The sequence below is a fragment of the Biomphalaria glabrata genome, chromosome 11, assembly GCF_947242115.1.
Source record: "Biomphalaria glabrata chromosome 11, xgBioGlab47.1, whole genome shotgun sequence".
NCBI classification, from domain to species: domain Eukaryota; kingdom Metazoa; phylum Mollusca; class Gastropoda; family Planorbidae; genus Biomphalaria; species Biomphalaria glabrata.
In genome coordinates, this window is record NC_074721.1 from 6,903,101 (window position 1) to 6,921,744 (window position 18,644).

Genomic DNA, 18,644 nt, shown 5'->3' on the forward strand with positions numbered 1-18,644 from the left:
TTTAGAAATATCTTTTAAGAAACGTTATGACTATAAGCGATTTTTTTTACCAAATAATTTTGTCATCTTGTTTATAAATGTGTGCATTGAGTGCACGATGGTTGATTATTTTTTTCTGCACTGTACTTAGGTTTACATGGGTATTAAACAGCAATTAAACGAAAAAAAAAATTAAGCAAAGATAAAGTTTTGACTTTGGTATTCTCTCTGTATGCATTATATCTCTCTGCTTCATATTTTTAAAGAATTTTTGACATTGTTATTGCTGAGAATGCTAGAGTGTAATTAGATTTATTGCTAATTTGATGATGTTTTAGTGTGTTCACAGAATGCCCGATGCTCGACTCCCACAAAACATTCTGTATGGTGATCTTATAGAAGACAGGAGAGCCGCTGGTCGTCCACTTTTAAGGTATACTGATGTATGCAAACGCGACATGAAGCTCGTCAAAATTGGCAGAAACAATTGGGAACAAGAGGCTCTGGGTAGAACCACTTGGAGAGAGAATAAAGGAAAGGTCCTGGATTGCAGATGGCTTACACACCAGAAGTAGAAAGAAGGATGAAAGAGCAGCAGATTCCTGGTGATGCCAGATGCCCAACCTGTGACTGCAGCTGTGTCTAGAGGATTGGCTTCTTTAGTCACAGGACAAGTTGCAAAGGAAAAGATAATCTCTCGAGATGTAAAATGCCATAGAAAAATGAGAACAGAGTATGTGTAGCGCCTGATGTATCCTTTACTGTGATTGATGCAGACTAGAGAATAAAATAAATATATATAATTTATTTTGTTTAAGAAATAATTCCAAACCTAAGCCAAGTTTTGTATCAAGTTAAGTAATATGTTTACAAGATTTAGCTGTTCTGGCAACATAGGTTATATTAATCAAAAACTTTTTTTATCGGATAGTTTCCATGAAACACAATTTATTTAAACATTGAATTAAAAGCAAGAGGACGGGATGGAAAAAAATGTGTACCTAAAGTGAAAAAAACGTCTGGACTCTTCTGTCCGTCCCCGCCGTTGCTCCACGCCACCATTCGGAGTTTGTAAATCTTGTCTTTCTCTATGCCATGTATTACTCCAGTAGTGATCAGACCAAAAGTTGTGATATTGGCGGACAGAATATTTTCTTGTACATTCCACCACCAGGCCTACAGGAGAAACAATAGATCTACCTGTCACGTGATGTGTATATACAATAGTACTGATAGTTTGAAAGTGTTGAAATATTGAAGGAGTAGACACGGTCTTTAAAAAAAAATAATACTTGAAATATGCTCTGGTAATTCAAAAATTATTTTGCTAAAATACGTCACGACAAGCAGTTTTCACGCTCTTTATTGGCTAAAAAGTCTCTGATCATGTCTACATGCGCTTTATCACCCAAATGTGATTCTGGTCATGAGCGTACATGAGTTTTATTGGTTGAAAGAGGCTCTAAACAAATATTAAATATGCTCTTTGTTGGCTAAAAGGGCACTAATCGTGCCATTTATCTTTGTAGTATAAAGAATGTGTACATTTGAGCATTTCATTGAAGATAATTGTATATTTAAATTTAGTGACCCACTACCCAATCGTGTTTTTTTTAATTAAAATGTACTGAACAACAATGCTTTGATAACTTCCACTGCGGTCGCGGTGTTGAAATACACACAAAATAGTACAGATATAAACGTACAATATCGATCAATCTAGATTTGTGTTACCCAAAGTAGGGTACGCGTACAACCCAGGGGCACGGGAAGAGTTTGAAGGGGGTACGCGTTGCACATCGTTAACTATGCAGATCTTTTAAAAATACCCATTTAGTTTATAGAATAGGATGGAATATATCTTATATGCTGAGCTTGTGGAAGGAGTCAGACCCAAGGGCCGCCCAAGACTAACATATAGAGATGTCTGCAAGCGAGACATGAGAGCCACAGGCATCAGCGAAAGTATGTGGGAAAACATAGCCAAAGACCGGAGTGCATGGAGACAGACTGTGCGTGCTGGGACAACCCTTGCTGAGAACAAAAGAATTGAAGCGGCTTTAATCAAGAGGGAAAAAAAAGAAAGCTGCCCTGTCCGCTAGCCCTAAATCAGAGGCATACACATGTACGAATTGTGGCAAAGTCTGCCGTTCTAGAAATGGCTTGATTAGCCTCACCAGATTCTGCCCCGCATCAAGATTAAGCCAAAACCAGTGACTCATTTGGGCGCATCCATTGCCTTTCGAGACAAAAGGGAGTCATATAGGATGGAACATCAACTCAAATACGGTGCTATTTTTTATTATTTTAAACTAATTTTTACAAAGATCAGGAAATGAATAGGGATGTGATAATTTCCATCGACACGCCCCTCTATTTCAATGTAAAAACTATGTTTTCATTTTTTGAATGTATTTGATGTTTCTCTGAAGTATGCAAAAAATAAAACACAAATTGAAGACTTAATTGTGATAGAGTAATTATTATTTTGTGTATGTAGGCCTACTAAAAAAATCAAATAAACTTTGATTGTTATTTAAATAAACTCTTTTCTTTTGGGTGGGGGGGGGGGTTTGCGATATGTACTCAGCGTTAAGAAAATTCTAGAAGGGCTACGCATTAGTCAAAAGTTTAGGAAAAAACTGATCTAAATTCTACAATAAGCATTATAGAATCTGAAGTTTCGTAACGCTTAAAAATTCATCCTTACAGTAATACACCTTTTCAATATGACCCAAAGTCCCTGGAACATGTACTGGAGTGGCCTACATTTATAATGATACTAAATAGCTTTTCTTGTATAAGCAAATATATATTATTAAGTGAATATATAATAAAAACAACATAATAATAATCATAACCATAATCATAGTAATAATTGAGACAAAGTTAAAGTAATAGAGTATCTTTTAAATCCGAAATTAGAAGACATTCAACTAATTTCAATTCAAATATCCCATTTACCTTGTATCCTTTGAGGGATTCCTCTCGGATGGCTGCATACACTGCCTTCCAATGTAGTCTTACACTCTCAGTCCCATGGGACATGACCGTGATATATTCTGGATATCTCTGCGGCGCTGTGGATGCAATCATTTCGTAATTTTAAAACCCCGCATGCTAATTGACGAAACTTGTTTAATCAGTGCTAGTTTTTGGTGTCAATTATTTAAAGAAGTAAACAAAAAATCCACAAAGAAAGTTGCCTTTTCGGTCGGTATTATTTTCTTTAAAAACAAATACCACGGTCGGTCGTTGTACGCGCACTAATAAAATAATATAGGTCAGTTATTTGCATCACTGCTTAGTGCAGTGGCCTCCCTGGAGTTTTGAAAGCCCCCATATGTGCAATAACGAGAGTTAGTCTGAATGGTTCTTTTTTTTTTTTTTTTTGGGTCATGTTACTGCATGCGTCTTTTGTAAGTCTTTAGTTAGAGAGAGTTTTAGATGACAATTGTTGTATTATTGACTGCATGCTTAGTTTCAATCTTTTATGAACGTGGATGAAGAGTTAAATGGGAGAAGGCTCCCGTGCTGTATTACTAATGTATAACTAATGTGTAACTAATTGTAGATATTCTTATTTTAATAAAGTATACTACAGACTTCTTAAAGTAGAAGAAAAATGTAAATGGAATAGGTATGTGTTTTTAAAATCTGTCTCTGTTTCTCTCTCTTTCTGTCTCTCTGTTTCTCTCTCTTTCTGTCTCTCTGTTTCTCTCTCTTTCAGTCTCTCTTTTTCTCTCTCTTTCGGTTTCTATGTTTCTCTCTCTGTCTCTATGTTTTTCTCTCCTCCTGCCTCTCTTTCTTTCTGTCTCTATGTTTCTCTCTCCTTCTGCCTCTCTGTTTCTCTTTCTTTCTGTCTCTCTGTTTCTCTCTCTCTCTCTTTCTGTCTCTCTGTTTCTCTCTCTCTTTCTGTATCACTGTTTCTCTTTCTTTCTGTCTCTCTGTTTCTCTCCCTTTCTGTCTCTCTGTTTCTCTCACTGTTTCTCACTCTCTCTGAAACTCTCTCTATCTGTCTCTCTGTGTCTCTCTCGCTCCTGCCTCTCTTTCTTTCTGTCTCTCTGTTTCTTTCTCTCTCGCTCCTGCCTCTCTTTCTTTCTGTCTCTCTGTTTCTTTCTCTCTCTTTCTGTCTCTATATTTCTCTCTCTCTTTCTGTCTCTCTGTTTCTCTCTCTCTTTCTGTATCACTGTTTCTCTTTCTTTCTGTCTCTCTGTTTCTCTCTCTCTCTCTTTCTGTCTCTCTGTTTCTCTCTCTCTTTCTGTATCACTGTTTCTCTTTCTTTCTGTCTCTCTGTTTCTCTCCCTTTCTGTCTCTCTGTTTCTCTCACTGTTTCTCACTCTCTCTGAAACTCTCTCTATCTGTCTCTCTGTGTCTCTCTCGCTCCTGCCTCTCTTTCTTTCTGTCTCTCTGTTTCTTTCTCTCTCGCTCCTGCCTCTCTTTCTTTCTGTCTCTCTGTTTCTTTCTCTCTCTTTCTGTCTCTATATTTCTCTCTCTCTTTCTGTCTCTCTGTTTCTCTCCCTTTCTGTCTCTCTGTTTCTCTCACTGTTTCTCACTCTCTCTGAAACTTTCTGTCTCTCTGTTTCTTTCTCTCTCGCTCCTGCCTCTCTTTCTTTCTGTCTTTCTGTTTCTTTCTCTCTCTTTCTGTCTCTATATTTCTCTCTCTCTTTCTGTCTCTCTGTTTCTCTCTCTCTTTCTGTATCACTGTTTCTCTTTCTTTCTGTCTCTCTGTTTCTCTCCCTTTCTGTCTCTCTGTTTCTCTCCCTTTCTGTCTCTCTGTTTCTCTCACTGTTTCTCACTCTCTCTGAAACTCTGTCTCTCTGTGTCTCTCTCGCTCATGCCAACGGGGTATACTCACACTGACATTGACGCCACTGCACATAAAAGAGACGCCACTTCAACTTACGTGCCAGAGGCATGGGCATGCCGTAGTTGTCTGTCTTAGGCCCAAGCCCTGCGTGGTTCTGGAACTGGATGTTGAGGCAGTAGTCCCCTCCGTACTCGAGACCTACAATAAGCCCCTCGTCTACGTCCCCGTAGTAAGTGTTGAACAGGGCCGTGTCCTCGTACTTACCAAAACAGCGAAGGTTACCCTCTAACCAGTAGTTGACCTAACATAAGATTCAACGTGTAAGAATGAACCTCATTCATCAATCGTAAACAAACAACATTTAACCACGTGATTCTCTATATCCTCATTACAAATTACGTAATAAACACAGGCTGTCACATGATACGTTTTTTTCGTTGTTTTATCAATATTATCACGTGACTAAATGTTGTTTGTTTAAAATTGGTGAAAGAGGTCAATTCATTGGAGCAATTATATAAAGCGTACAAAAAATTCCTTTGTCAAGTTGCTTGGCAAGAGATATAAACCATCAACATTTTGATAGATCAATTTACACTGAGACACATTTTAACTGGTATACTACCCAGCAAGCAGCAATAACAGGTGGCAAAAGTATAGAAGATAATAATATTCTCTCATTCTGTCTCTCTGTTTCTCTCTTTCTTTCTCCCTGTTTCTGTCTCGCTGTTTCTCTAAGGATTTATTTTGTAAAGTTTTCCAATAACTATTTTTAACTTCCTGCTTTGGGCTGTACGTGAAGCAGTAGAGGTAAGGTACTTATGTGATTCAATAATGTATTTTGTTGACCAGTGTTAATTGTATAATCAGAGCTAAGAATATTTTGCTTCGATTCCTACTATTAGCTTACACTATCTCTCAAGATCCTTCGGAGGCAGCGCAAGTGGAATAAGTTTTCTCTCTTGCTTTGCGTAGGTACTCCACGACTGACTGCCGTACAGAAGGCGTACTCAGAGCGCATGCCTTGTAAACTTCCATTTTGGTCGCTGTAGGGAGCTTCGGGTTTTCCCGAATATTGCACCTCAAAATTTTATTGTTGGTGTAGGCCTATATTGTTTGGGATAATGTTACTACCTCTTTGGCCATAACGGAAAAACTTAATTTAGTCTTTTATATTTTTTTTAAAGTATTGACCTACAAATAAATAAAGCAAATAACAAATAAAAAAAAACAATTTCAATTTGGTTTTTTGAACTAGGACTATCGCGTTATTGAAAGAGCTACCGCGATCGGGAATTTCGGAACGTAAGGCTTTATTGATTCAAGAGTTTAATAAATTAAATAATAATTTGACGCACCTTCTTCTAATAAACATCACGTTTTGATGACGCAATAAACCTTTTTTCCCCATGTAATCTACATCTATGCAAAATAATCGCTCAATAGGAAAAAGAATATTTAATAAATTTTGAGGTTCTGCTCTATAAGTTGAACTTGTCATTAATCTTGGGACTCAAAGAAAAGCCTTATTATAAGTTGTATAAAGGAGATATTGCATTTAAAAAAAAAGTATTTTTTATGCTTTTTTTTATTGAAGACTCCAAACGACCAATTATATAGCCACTCTCAAATCTATACATCTTTCTAATTCTTAATGATCTCTTTCATACATTCACCTACACAGTGCTCAATGTCTTACTTAATGGCCAGGGCCAGTGGCCATTCTAATAGTCAGGTCAACTTACGACATAGGCCAATGGCCATTCTAATAGTCAACTCAACTTACGACATAGGCCAGTGTCCATATATAATTCTAATAGTAAGGTCAATTTACGACATAGACCAGTGGCAATTTTTAATTCTATTAGTCATATCAACTTACGAAAAAGACCAGTGGTCATATTAAATTTTAATAGTCAGGTCAACTTACGACATAGGCCAGTGTAGATCCTTTGAGGTCCTCTCTGGTGTTAGGGATCTTAGACCAGGTGATAATAGAAGCAGTGGCGTTGATTGGCTTTGCGCTCACGAATCCTGGTATCCTCATAGGCACTGTAAGGCCCAAGACAAAACCAAAACGTGTATTAAATACTACAGCGGACACGAACCTATTTCAATGAGTATTGGCATTATAACATACACATAATATAGAAAAGTAAACATAAGAGTGTTTCAATCCTGGAGGGGAGGTTACACATCTGCATGGAGTTTTTAATTCATCTTGAAAACAATGATGCCCCACCCAGAGGCGTAGTGAGCAAACGTGCGCCCTGGGCAAGGTACATTGTTATGGAAGATCCCAATCAGTAATTAACATAATCAGCTTTCACTGATCGCCAACATAAGCAGCTTTACCCAAGGAAGATAACTAATCGTCATTAGTGGCAATAGTCACAATGGAAGATTACCGATAGATCTAATTGTTTTTACAGTTAGGATTGATTGGGACATAACTGATCAGCGACAATAAAGCGAACGTCTTCAGCTAATTAACCCCCGTTTAATCACAGTTGATAATATCTTACTTTCTTCTGCAGAGTACACTTGGTGGATGGTGGAATTGGGACCTTCACCTTTGTCGTTGATGGCTTGAACTTTGACATCATACAAGAGGTAGTAATACACAGGCCCCACAGAAGTGTAAAAGAAATTTGTGGTTACCTCTCCTGACTGAGGACAAAGAATAGAGCTCCATTGAATAGCACAGTTTCAGTTATAATTCTGCGAAAGCATAAAGATCTAGATCTACACTGCGTTCCGGTCCTATTGTAATTCTGAAGTTGAATAGAGAAAGGTTTCCATGCTGCCTTAAGCGATCAGAAAGATAAATTCAAGTTTGCAAATTTAAATTTTGAAATCACTAGTTCATATTTTTAGATCCCAAGAGGATGGCTGCAACATGCGCACTGGGCTATCGTTCTCGATGGTCGCGGGTTCATACCCTGCTCGCTGCCATTCCCCGTTGTCTTTGGGAGATCTGGACTTAGGAAGTAAATTATCTTCAACTCTGATGGTACATCCGAAACATGTAAAACATTTTACAAGAATGTTTAACTGGGGCGAATGAATTTGACAAATGTTCAGCCTGTTTAGCGTCTGGCTGTTGATTTAATTTGATTATTTGTGGTGTGATTGTGTGTCTGAGTGTGTCTTTCCCTCCTTCTCGATGTGTTCATGTGTGTCTCAGGTGTGAGTCTATATCTTTGTGTTATGTGTAGCTGAGTGTGTGAACTTTGCTTTGGTTGCATTAATAAAATTCCATAACACACTATTTTTCATATCAATTTCGTATCATTATTTTTAGCCTAATTCTTTAACAACTAGTCGACCCGCGGCGTAGCATACGCCACTATTAAGTGACTGGGGGAAAACTTCCTGAAAGACACAGTTGTCCAAGTGAGGTAACTGTAGTCCGACTTGCAGAAATAAAAGAGTTATCTTTCCGTGATAGTGGAAGGTTAGAGAGTAGGCGTGCGTGCCCCGCATGGTTGGGCGACTAAGAGAATTATATAGAAACAGATGTTTACATTATAGTCTGCAGGTAATGGACATGCAGACAAAGGTAAAATCAAAATATTCTCAAATTAATATAGAAATCTTTGTCCAAATAGAAAGCGTTTAGTTAGGCAAGGTCTAAGTCTAAGCCTGAGTAAACCACTCGACCACTCTCTGACCACTCTGTGGTCATTTTCTATCTATGACCACTTTCTGGCCTCACTACTCTCTGACCAATTTCTTTATCACTCTCTGACCACCCTGTGGCCATTTTGATCACCCAAGACCACTTTCTGACCACTTTCTGATGACCTCTCTCTGGCTACGCTATGGCCTTTCTGACCATTTTCTGACCACTCCCTGTTCACTCAGTTTCCACTGAGCCACTCTCCGGTCACTCTGGCCCTTATGACCCTTCTCTGACCACCCTCTGACCAATTTCTTATCACTCTCTGACCACCCTGTGGCCATTTTGATCACTCAAGACCACTCTATGACCTCTCACTTACCACACATTAACAATTTAACCATTCCCTGTCAATCTGTGAACACACTTTGACTACCCAGTAATAAATTCATTAGATTTTGTTAATTGTATATCAGACTTCGAGCCTTTACCGATTCCCACTTTTGGATCCTGTTATTCTCGTCATGTCGCTTGTAGTAAACAATATATCTTAGATTGGGGGCACCCCATTTGCTTCTAGGAAGATGCTGCAAGAAAGAAATCAAGTGTGTACATATTTAACTAGAAAATAGTTTGAAACAGAAATAAAAAATAGTAGGGCATTTTCCAATGAGTCTAAATCACGACAAAGAAGGAAGCAGATTCTTAAAAGTTTACATTTTTAATTGAATAAATACATTTTAGTCTGTGTGATTAATATTTCTTTAAATTCTTAATGTTCAAAGTACTTCAATGTAAATTCTTTTCATTTAGTTATGTTGATGATATTGTATTTTTTAAAAGTATCAGTAAGAACTATGTCAGGAGCCATGGTTCCTCACTAAAAACTTACATCCCATGTGATTTGTAGTTGACCAACCATGCCTCCGCCTCCGCCTATGTTGTCAGGGGGGTACAGAGGCGGCCCCGAGGCCACTGTGTACCATTCTGGAAAGGAGCAACGTGAAGAGTGAAAGCATACGGAATAAAAAGTAGATTTAAAACGACATTGATCGAGACCGTTTGTTAAAGAAGGCCTCAACACTGACCTGCAACGTCGTAACCTGTGGGCAGCGGTGACATGACAATAAGCTATTGGTCTCCACTGCCCACAGCTTGTGACTTTGCAGGCCAGTCTTTAGGCCTTCTGTAACGATTGGTCTCGCATTGATCAGTCCAACACCATAGACAGCAGAAAGGAACGGGGATAACTCTTGCGGACTATACACGTTGAGCAGGAGTAACAGCGGCGACGCTTAATGATAAAATATTCAAATAATAATAAAGGTGAGTTTGTGTTTAACAAACTCTAAGGCGGTCCTTGTGGTTCAGTCGTACACATGTATCACACGATTTCACACCCCGATAATACGTTTAAAATATATTTTAAAAAAAGATGTTGGAGTCAATCCATTATTTATTGGGTGTCAGAAAAGTTCCTGTAAAGAAAGTTAAGATAAGTTTGTTGTATTGTTAGAGACTCCCTCACTGTCAAAACATGGCCGACCTTAGGCATAGGTAAACTTGGCAACCGCCTAGGACCTCCGATTGGTGGGGTTCTCGCATAGGACTCAAATAATTTTGTTAGAGAAAAAAATTGCTAAACACGGATCAAATCTAGCTCTAAGTCTGTACTATGGTTCAAGGTTTATTCGCGAATGTTTAGATCTACTTGTTAGACAAGATATGTTAGAAGACCATGCCAAAAATGTCAAAAAGTTATTTCCAGTCTGGTGATCATGAATCGTCCATGAAGCACATTATTGCTATCGTCGCTATAGGAATTCAATTTATTTGTTGATTTAGATTTTATTAGGGCCACCTTATTATATTCCCCTAGGGCCTCCCTATTCGCTTTTCCTAAGGCCTCCAATTATGCAAGGCCGGCCCTGGTGATGAAAGAAACATGAACGGAACTTCCAATTTCTTTAGCAAGATTCATCTCAACAGTTCAAACAAATTCACACGAGCGTCACGTGATTGAGTGCCCGACACAATCGAAGAACATCAGCTTTTCGTACACCTGTTATAAATGTAATGTGACTGAGTGCCCGACACAATCGAAGAACATCAGCTTTTCGTACACCTTACACGGAAAAGACCAATTTGTAAGACTTTACCTTCAAAGACAATTCATTTCAATGGGATTAGTATTGGCGATATTAAACATGCAGATACCATAGACCTGCTAATTTGAATGAATAAGATAAACAGAATGATAACAAACAGGCACAATATTGAAACAGTATACTTCTGCGAAAACGTTTTGGATTTCTTATCTGGTCCTGTTGGAATTTAAATAAATAAAAAAATAACTTTTCGGCTTCTTTAACGAAGACTGCAATTAAAATATCCAAAACGGTGGTTTAAATGGCGCATTTCCAACAAAACTTTGAACTCGGAGTCTTGGGCAGTCCTTAAGAGAATTTTAAGACCACAGGACTTAACATTTAAACATATCAACGAGGTTTAACGCCCTTTGTTTTTGTCCTAATTATAATTTGGACTTTGTAAGTATAGTATGAAATTTTTAGGAAAGCTAGAACCGATAACTAGGAAAGGGATCAATCATGAGCAAACCTATGGCCGAAGAAATTGCTCTATTGAAGTTGTAAAAAAGTGAAAGAGCATTTCTTAAATTCATGTGTATGTTAAATCCTTAATTTTCTTCTTCTTCGATCTCTTTTGTCGTGTTTGCGGTTGCAGGGCAACAATGCAAAATCAGAGATACACGGCGCAGTGTTGTTGTTTTTTGTAAATAAGGATATGTTGTTGTTTATACGAAGAATAAAAAGGCTGATACGTAGTCTTACGGTGCTAAGGAATTATGGATGACTTTCAAGCCCAGCGAGCGTAGGTGGCCGCTGGGACGATGATTGGTATTGAGGAGTTGGGTCTTGATCTTTAGGCTGATTGGTTTTGCCCAAAAAGGCCGTAGTTTTGGGAAGACTTCTGCTTAACCTAACGCTTGCGGAAACGCTGCCATAAAAAAGGGACATTTTCTCTTTGTTTTAAGCTGTGTATGACCATCTTGAGAGGGTACTTGTTGACATGTAGCCTAACACATCACTTTTGATTTGATCTACTTCTTACCCAATCTACTTAGAAAAGATCAAAATCAAATAAAAAATCACTGACTTACGCGTTGGACCTTGATTTGGGTGACCGTAGCCCACCTGATCATTCCCAGCGCTGACACGAAACATGTAGGCATTGCCAGGAGACAGTCCGTCAACCACTTTAAAGCCGTGCCACGTTGGATGTGATTCTATTGTTGTCAGATGAACTGGGATATCTAACATAGCAAGTGACTATGGGTTATGTTATGATAAACTTGTAAATCAAGACTATAAATTACTAAGTATGTAATTAAAAAGGTATTGCAGATGTGAATTTCTTTTCAATAAATAAGAAAAAGGCAATATTTTCAATTTAACTTTCAAACGGTTGGCTCGTAAAAATTAAGGGCGAAATGTTTTCACAATTTAGATTGTGATTTGCATTAAAACTTGCTTGGGCTTAGTTATTTCATTATATTTAAGCATGAAAAGACCAGCCCTTCTTATAATGCAGATGTAGTTGGTCTTCCCAGCCATCTTCTTGTACGTACAAACTAAGGAAGAAGGTGATCATCTTCGCGTCGCTCACAAATATATCGCAAATAAATCGCAGACATATAATAGTTTACTTTTCGCAATAGTGACAGTAACGATAAAAAGGAAATGTAAGGCTGAGTCTCGAATTTTCTAGAAATTTAATATTCATATTCTGTGTACACAATTATCAAATGTATATCCTGACTCTGTACACAAGACCAATTCATGTCTCTTTATGATATCACAATGAACATATAAATTTACGGGCTGAATTGTCTTTTCAGTACAGGAAACTCACTTCTCATTGAGATCAGACGTACCCCATGCATCACTAAGTTTACTAAGATTACATCTGCTTTAGTATCTTTCTCTTATTTTTCTTATCTTCTTTTCAAAATAAAAAAAAAATACCTTTTGTTCCCGTGAAGACGTCTTAAAACAATACTCTTCATTTTGGCATTTAAAACACAAACACACATACAAGAGATATGTCTCATTGTTTTCATTAAAGACAATAACATTAACAAATATCATGTGACTAAAACAGCGCTAGAATGTGCAGCGACAAAATGTAGCTGCTTTTTTTTAAGCTCAAGTGGGCTATATGTCTTTCATTGTTTTAGCAACGTTAACTTTCTTCCTTAAGTGTTTCCCCATCCGCTGCTTTTTTTTTCATTAAACCTACCATCTCTAGGTATGTGTGCTTTCAAAACTAGCAATATTTTAGTATATGTAGGCTGTAGCTATCAACCTACTATATCTCAGTACTTGTAGGCTGTAGCTATCAACCTACTATATCTCAGTACTTGTAGGCTGTAGCTATCAACCTACTATATCTCAGTACATGTAGGCTGTAGCTATCAACCTACTATATCTCAATACTTGTAGACTGTAGCTATCAATCTACTATATCTCAGTACATGTAGGCTGTAGCTATCAATCTACTATATCTCAGTACATGTAGGCTGTAGCTATCAACCTACTATATCTCAGTACATGTAGGCTGTAGCTATCAACCTACTATATCTCAGTACATGTAGGCTGTAGCTATCAACCTACTATATCTCAGTACTTGTAGGCTATAGCTATTAACCTACTATATCTCAGTACTTGTAGGCTGTAGCTATCAACCTACTTGTAGCTATCGGTTTACCATCTCAATAGGCCTAAATGTAGCTATCAACCTACAAAATCTCAGTACTTGTCGCTATCAACTTATCACACCTCAGTACTTATAGTGAACAAAGTACCACATCTCAGTACTTGTAGCTATCAACTTATCACATCTCAGTACTTGTAGCTATCAACTTATCACATCTCAGTACTTAAAGTGATTAAAGTACCACATCTCAGTACATGTAGCTATCAACCTACCGTCTCTCAACACCTGCCATTCCTCCTCAAAGATAGAGAGGTACTCTATTTTATATCGGGTGACAGGGTAGCCGTGGTCCTCTCCATCCTGCCACCAGATGTCCACGTTGGTGTGAAAGATTGAGGAATCATTGTTCTGCTTGGCGTGCACCCCACCAGGCTCCCCCGGAGGTCCTGGAAAAGAATTTGCGGACACATTTACAAAAGCAGTATTTTTAGTGATGTCATTTTAGTTAATCAACATATAAATAAACATTTGGAGCATCATAATAGAGATAACTTTAAATGGGAAAACTGGCAATACTAGGGTACATTAATTATGGTAGTGTTTAGCTGCATAATGAACTCGATATATGTAGGTGTTATCCTTTAAATTCGAAGATTAAGGATGGATACAGTATTACCACATGCGACCTACATATTTTATTATACCTGATACAGACATATATATATATAAATTCTCTTTTCGCCAAGGGTTTTTCATTAGGTTTCATCAGCTGCCTCTTTCAAAATTTATTTCCTGTCAGCTGCTTTCCTCTATGCCAGTGAGAATGAACATATCTCTGAGTTGGTTTTTATAGCTCTTCGGAGGGAAGGGGGAAAGAACACCAAGCTCGCTAAAAACATCGACTTAGCATACGGTAGTCCCCTCATACATACTAAGTGTTAGTTCGCCTTTCAGTTCTATAGGGAAGATGATGTAAAAGGCATCAGTTTCTGTGGCCTAGTGTTAACGAGTGTCATGTGACCAGCACAGCAACCAACCGCCTTTATTTTTTTCCCCCAACTAATGTACCCATTACAGCTGGATGGACTCATTGGCGCTTAAAGATCCTGATATTAAAAATCCAAGTCTTCATCAGGATTCGAACCTGGGACTCCGGTTTGGAAGCCAAGAGCTTTACCGCTCATCCACCGCGCCTCTATGTTAAGTGTTAAGTCAGCAAAATACCTAATTTAAATTGTCTGCTTCACGACTATCCTTTTTGAACAATTTTTGTACGCCTTGTAAAAGGAACTGTAACAACTTTGAAAATGTCTTCCTGCTCGGATGGTAGACACTTTGGAATGCCATCACGACGGCCTGGTTCGAGTCTAGTCCTACTACAATGCGTCCTGCCTGCGATTTGGGCTAGAAACTTGCAAGTCATTAGTCAGACAGAAAGTATAAACCCAAGAACAAAAGCTTACCCTTGACTATCAAATAGCCACTGGCACTGATAGAGCCAGTTACTGTAGTGACTACACAAGTGTAGAGTCCCGTGTGTTTGATCTGGGCAGACACTATATACAAGGCTCCGTTGTCCAGGGTGTTTGCGTAAGGCTAAAACAAAATAGAAAACATCTTTTAATACATATCTTATTAATGCTATTAGGATTGCATTTTTTAAATTTAGACCGCGTCTAAAAGGAAGTGTAAATGGCGTAAGGCAAGTTTAAAAAGTTCACTGAAGGGGAAGAACATAGACATAAATAAATATAGATTGGCCAATTAAAGAGTTTTATGAAACGAAAATTTGTGACTTGCAATTTTGTGTACTTTATTATAAAGCATTTATGAGCAGTATAAAAGTTAAGTATTCATATCTATACACACCTATATATATTGTAAATAAGGAGGCAGTGTAGTTTTGTTTAATCTCTAAGAATGAAGATCATGCAACTTTTCATATTTCGGAAATCCGAATACAATAGATGTACATGTTTTCAAGTTACATGAAGTTACTTCCTTTTTCCAGTCTATATTTATTTATGTCTATGGGGAAGAATAATATACAGGAAGTCCTAATTTGGGGATATTTTTTTTTTAAAGACTGCGGCCTTTTGGGGAAATACCGAAAATAAACTACAAAGGTTTGATAGAATAGTGGTCACAAGTATGCGATACTGTCAAAAGCCATTCTTAGTGAGCATTTGGGAGGTAAAATGAACCTGTGTACGAAATTTGATGCGGATACCTACTACTGTATAAGAGATTTCATGATCAATGAATCAGTGAGTTAGTGAGTGGTATTTTGCTCTTTTATCATACATAATAATAATAAGGCTAGTCTTCGAGTCCGAAGATTAGTGAGGAATGTAGTACTTCCCGTGGCTGCGCAGTCCCAGCTGTGACCTACATATTTTGCCACATCCAGGTGAAGCATAACCATTTATCATTGCATGTTACAAATAAATGTCATGATATTCATTATACCACTGACAGTGGATAGACTGACTATTACTTTGTACAACGACAGTGGACGAAATGGTAACACTGTAGTAACACGTTTATGGTAAACGTATCAAATTTAACTAATTATATGACTTTGCATAGTGTTATAACAAAAGTATTTCGTTCAAGCCTTTGTATAATGGACTCTGTCCTAACTTACCAATGTATAATGGACTCTGTCCTAACTTACCAATGTATAATGAACTCTGTCCTAACTTACCATCGTATAATGGACTCTGTCCTAACTTACCATCGTATAATGAACTCTGTCCTAACTTACCATCGTATAATGAACTCTGTCCTAACTTACCATCGTATAATGAACTCTGTCCTAACTTACCAATGTATAATGAACTCTGTCCTAACTTACCATCGTATAATGAGCTCTGTCCTAACTTACCAATGTATAATGGACTCTGTCCTAACTTACCATCGTATAATGGACTCTGTCCTCACTGATGGATGTAAAGTCAATCACGTGAGAATAAAACCGCCATGAGTAGACAATGTCCATCTTGCCTGGCACAAATGACACTTTGCAAGGAATGACCGTGGTCTCGTTTTCCTCTACAGTGACGTCAATCGGCTGCTCAACAAAAACTGCATTCTCTGAAAAGACAATGACATAAGTGAGATTGTGAGAATATTGGTTAATATTTATCGATGTCACATTCTGAATCAAGGCACAAAATCTTCATCACATGTCACCTAAAATTAGAGAAAACGATCCTACTAGCCAGGAATCGGAGCCTCTAGCATGTAACAAAAGCATAATGTATGCACATACGTAAAAACCTTTTTAACAATTACAAATGGATGTATAATTAACTCACCAACTAATCATTGTTATTGGCACATAGGAAAGGTCGTACTGTAAAATGTTTAGGTTTTACAGAAATACTCGTATAAGTGGATGTACATAACTCAAACCTCAACCACAGCTTGGTGATGATTTAGCCATGTCCAGGAATGTTATCCGCATCGATTTCTCCAGTTTATTTGAAATAAATATTATATGGTAGACAATCCATAGGTTTTAAGGATTTCGTCGAAAAAAACAACTAAACTTAGATAGTGACCAATAAAAATTCCAACAGATGAATTTCCACTTGCAATATTTAGTCTGCTTACACACAGACGGACAGAGACTGAGTTGATGTAAGCTTTGTAACAAGAATGAAACAGTCTAAGTTGGATTTGGAATTTGAACAAAAAATTATCTTAGAGCTCTAAATGAATCAAACGACTGAATGGGTAATACCAGTCCTTATCAGATTCAAACTTGAGACTGGAAAGCCTTTTCTACCTGGTCTCTGTTCTAATAGAAAAATTGATAATTTGTATAAATAATTTTGTAAAATATATTCCCTTAATATAATTGCTTGGAATTAAAGCAAAAGACCAGATTACGTTGGGTAGGTCACCTCGAAAGAATGCAAGAGAACATAGGAGCAACGATTGTAGACCTGTATACCGGCGAAAACCAAAAGGCAGGCGCCCCAAAGGCAGACCACGAGTACGATGGCTTGATGACGTAGAGGCAGATCTACAGCAACTGAAAGTCCGGGCATGGAGACGATTAGCACAGGATAGATCAGAATGGAGAGATGTCCTAAAGCAGACAAGGACCCTTCATGGGCTGTAGCACCACTAGCCTTTAGCTTTTTTTTTTCTATATTGCTATTTTATGCATATAACATGCCCAGAGCGCTGTTTTCCAATCTCATTTGTGGACCAGTGGGGACGGGGGTGTCTGGGAGAAGGTTTTCCGTGCTTTTAAGCCAAATTCAAGCGTACTTAGCCTCTCGACAACGCTTCCCTTCGGGATGGATGAATGGAAACAAAGCAAAACAAACAAAACACAGAAAATATCCGAACCACAACAAACACAAAACACACACACACAAAGTACTCACACACACATAGATAACAAAATTATGTTTAGGAACTCCTACCTTCCACGAAGAGCCTACAGGTAGAACTGGCTTCTCCCAACTCATTACTGGCCACACAGGTGTAGACGCCCTCATCAGATTTCTTCAGGGAACTCAACTCCAAAGCGCCGTTGGGAAGAAAGTGCCCAACCTCGGCTCCATTCCTCAGCCACTTGATTGTTGCTCGGGGGGCAGCGTGGGGGCTGCAAGCGATGGTAACATTTCCGCCTTCGGCAGCAGATTTGGACGTTTCAATTGCGCTGGTTGCAAAGGTTGGTGCGAAGTCTGCAAGTGGTAAGACATTGGAAGTGGTAAGACATTGGTAGACAAGCTCACGCTTTAGTCATTTATAAAAGATTATTGAGATTGGTCAAAAGAAAAATTGAAAGAAAGTTGAAAAAAAAACGCGTTTTAAACTAAGAAAGGTACTAGGTCATTCATAAGTTAAATTTTTTTTAAAGCTCATATCTACTCACTCTGTCTCTCTGTAATTCTGGTACGAATTTTGAACACGTTATTTCTCTCACACCCATTCTCGGATCAAGTTTAAAACTATTCACAATTATTTATTTTACATAACAAGAAACGAATCAAGTAAAAAAAAACACAATTAGTTAATTAATTTCTAGTAATTAAGGTTTAGTTAGATACCAAAACAACAAATAACTAAACCTTCAGTATTAAGATATATGGATAAGTAAATGGGGTTGCGACCCCATTGATAATAGTACACGTTATTTCTTCCACAACCATTCACGAATCAATATAAAACGTTACTTTTAAATTCTACATTGTTTAAAGACATAGCTGTAAATATGGAGTTCTTCCCCCTTTTTTCTTGTTTTAAAGTCTTTTCTTTCTAGATTACTTAAACGGCAAATAGTAGCAGCGTAAGTAGCATTACATGAATGAGTCGAAGTGCTTGTAATAAAAATTGCGCTTTTGTATGTAGGTAAGATTGTAAGAAGCCAATAAAGTAATAGGACGGTAAGTAAAAATAAAGATCCTCTTTAAGAGTTTGCCAACAAAATGTTAGACGATGTCAATTTATCTCTATGGTCGGCTGTTAACTTTC

At 37.8% G+C, this 18,644-nt stretch overlaps 1 protein-coding gene across 2 annotated transcripts in view; it reads right to left on the reverse strand.

Annotated features, from left to right (window-relative positions):
• Nucleotides 1-18,644, reverse strand: part of LOC106064800 (contactin-3-like) — a 50,851-nt gene that overhangs the window by 2,298 nt on the left and 29,909 nt on the right. For both annotated transcript variants that reach the window (XM_056004510.1, XM_056004509.1), the window contains 12 exons: nt 17,591-17,854; nt 16,066-16,244; nt 14,612-14,744; nt 13,421-13,594; nt 11,593-11,745; nt 9,304-9,398; nt 8,903-8,998; nt 7,315-7,459; nt 6,720-6,841; nt 4,886-5,090; nt 2,944-3,059; nt 981-1,155 (listed from right to left, as the gene is read on the reverse strand). In XM_056004510.1, coding sequence (XP_055860485.1) covers nt 981-1,155; nt 2,944-3,059; nt 4,886-5,090; nt 6,720-6,841; nt 7,315-7,459; nt 8,903-8,998; nt 9,304-9,398; nt 11,593-11,745; nt 13,421-13,594; nt 14,612-14,744; nt 16,066-16,244; nt 17,591-17,854 — 1,857 coding nt within the window. The remainder of the gene's footprint in view (nt 1-980; nt 1,156-2,943; nt 3,060-4,885; nt 5,091-6,719; nt 6,842-7,314; nt 7,460-8,902; nt 8,999-9,303; nt 9,399-11,592; nt 11,746-13,420; nt 13,595-14,611; nt 14,745-16,065; nt 16,245-17,590; nt 17,855-18,644) is intronic.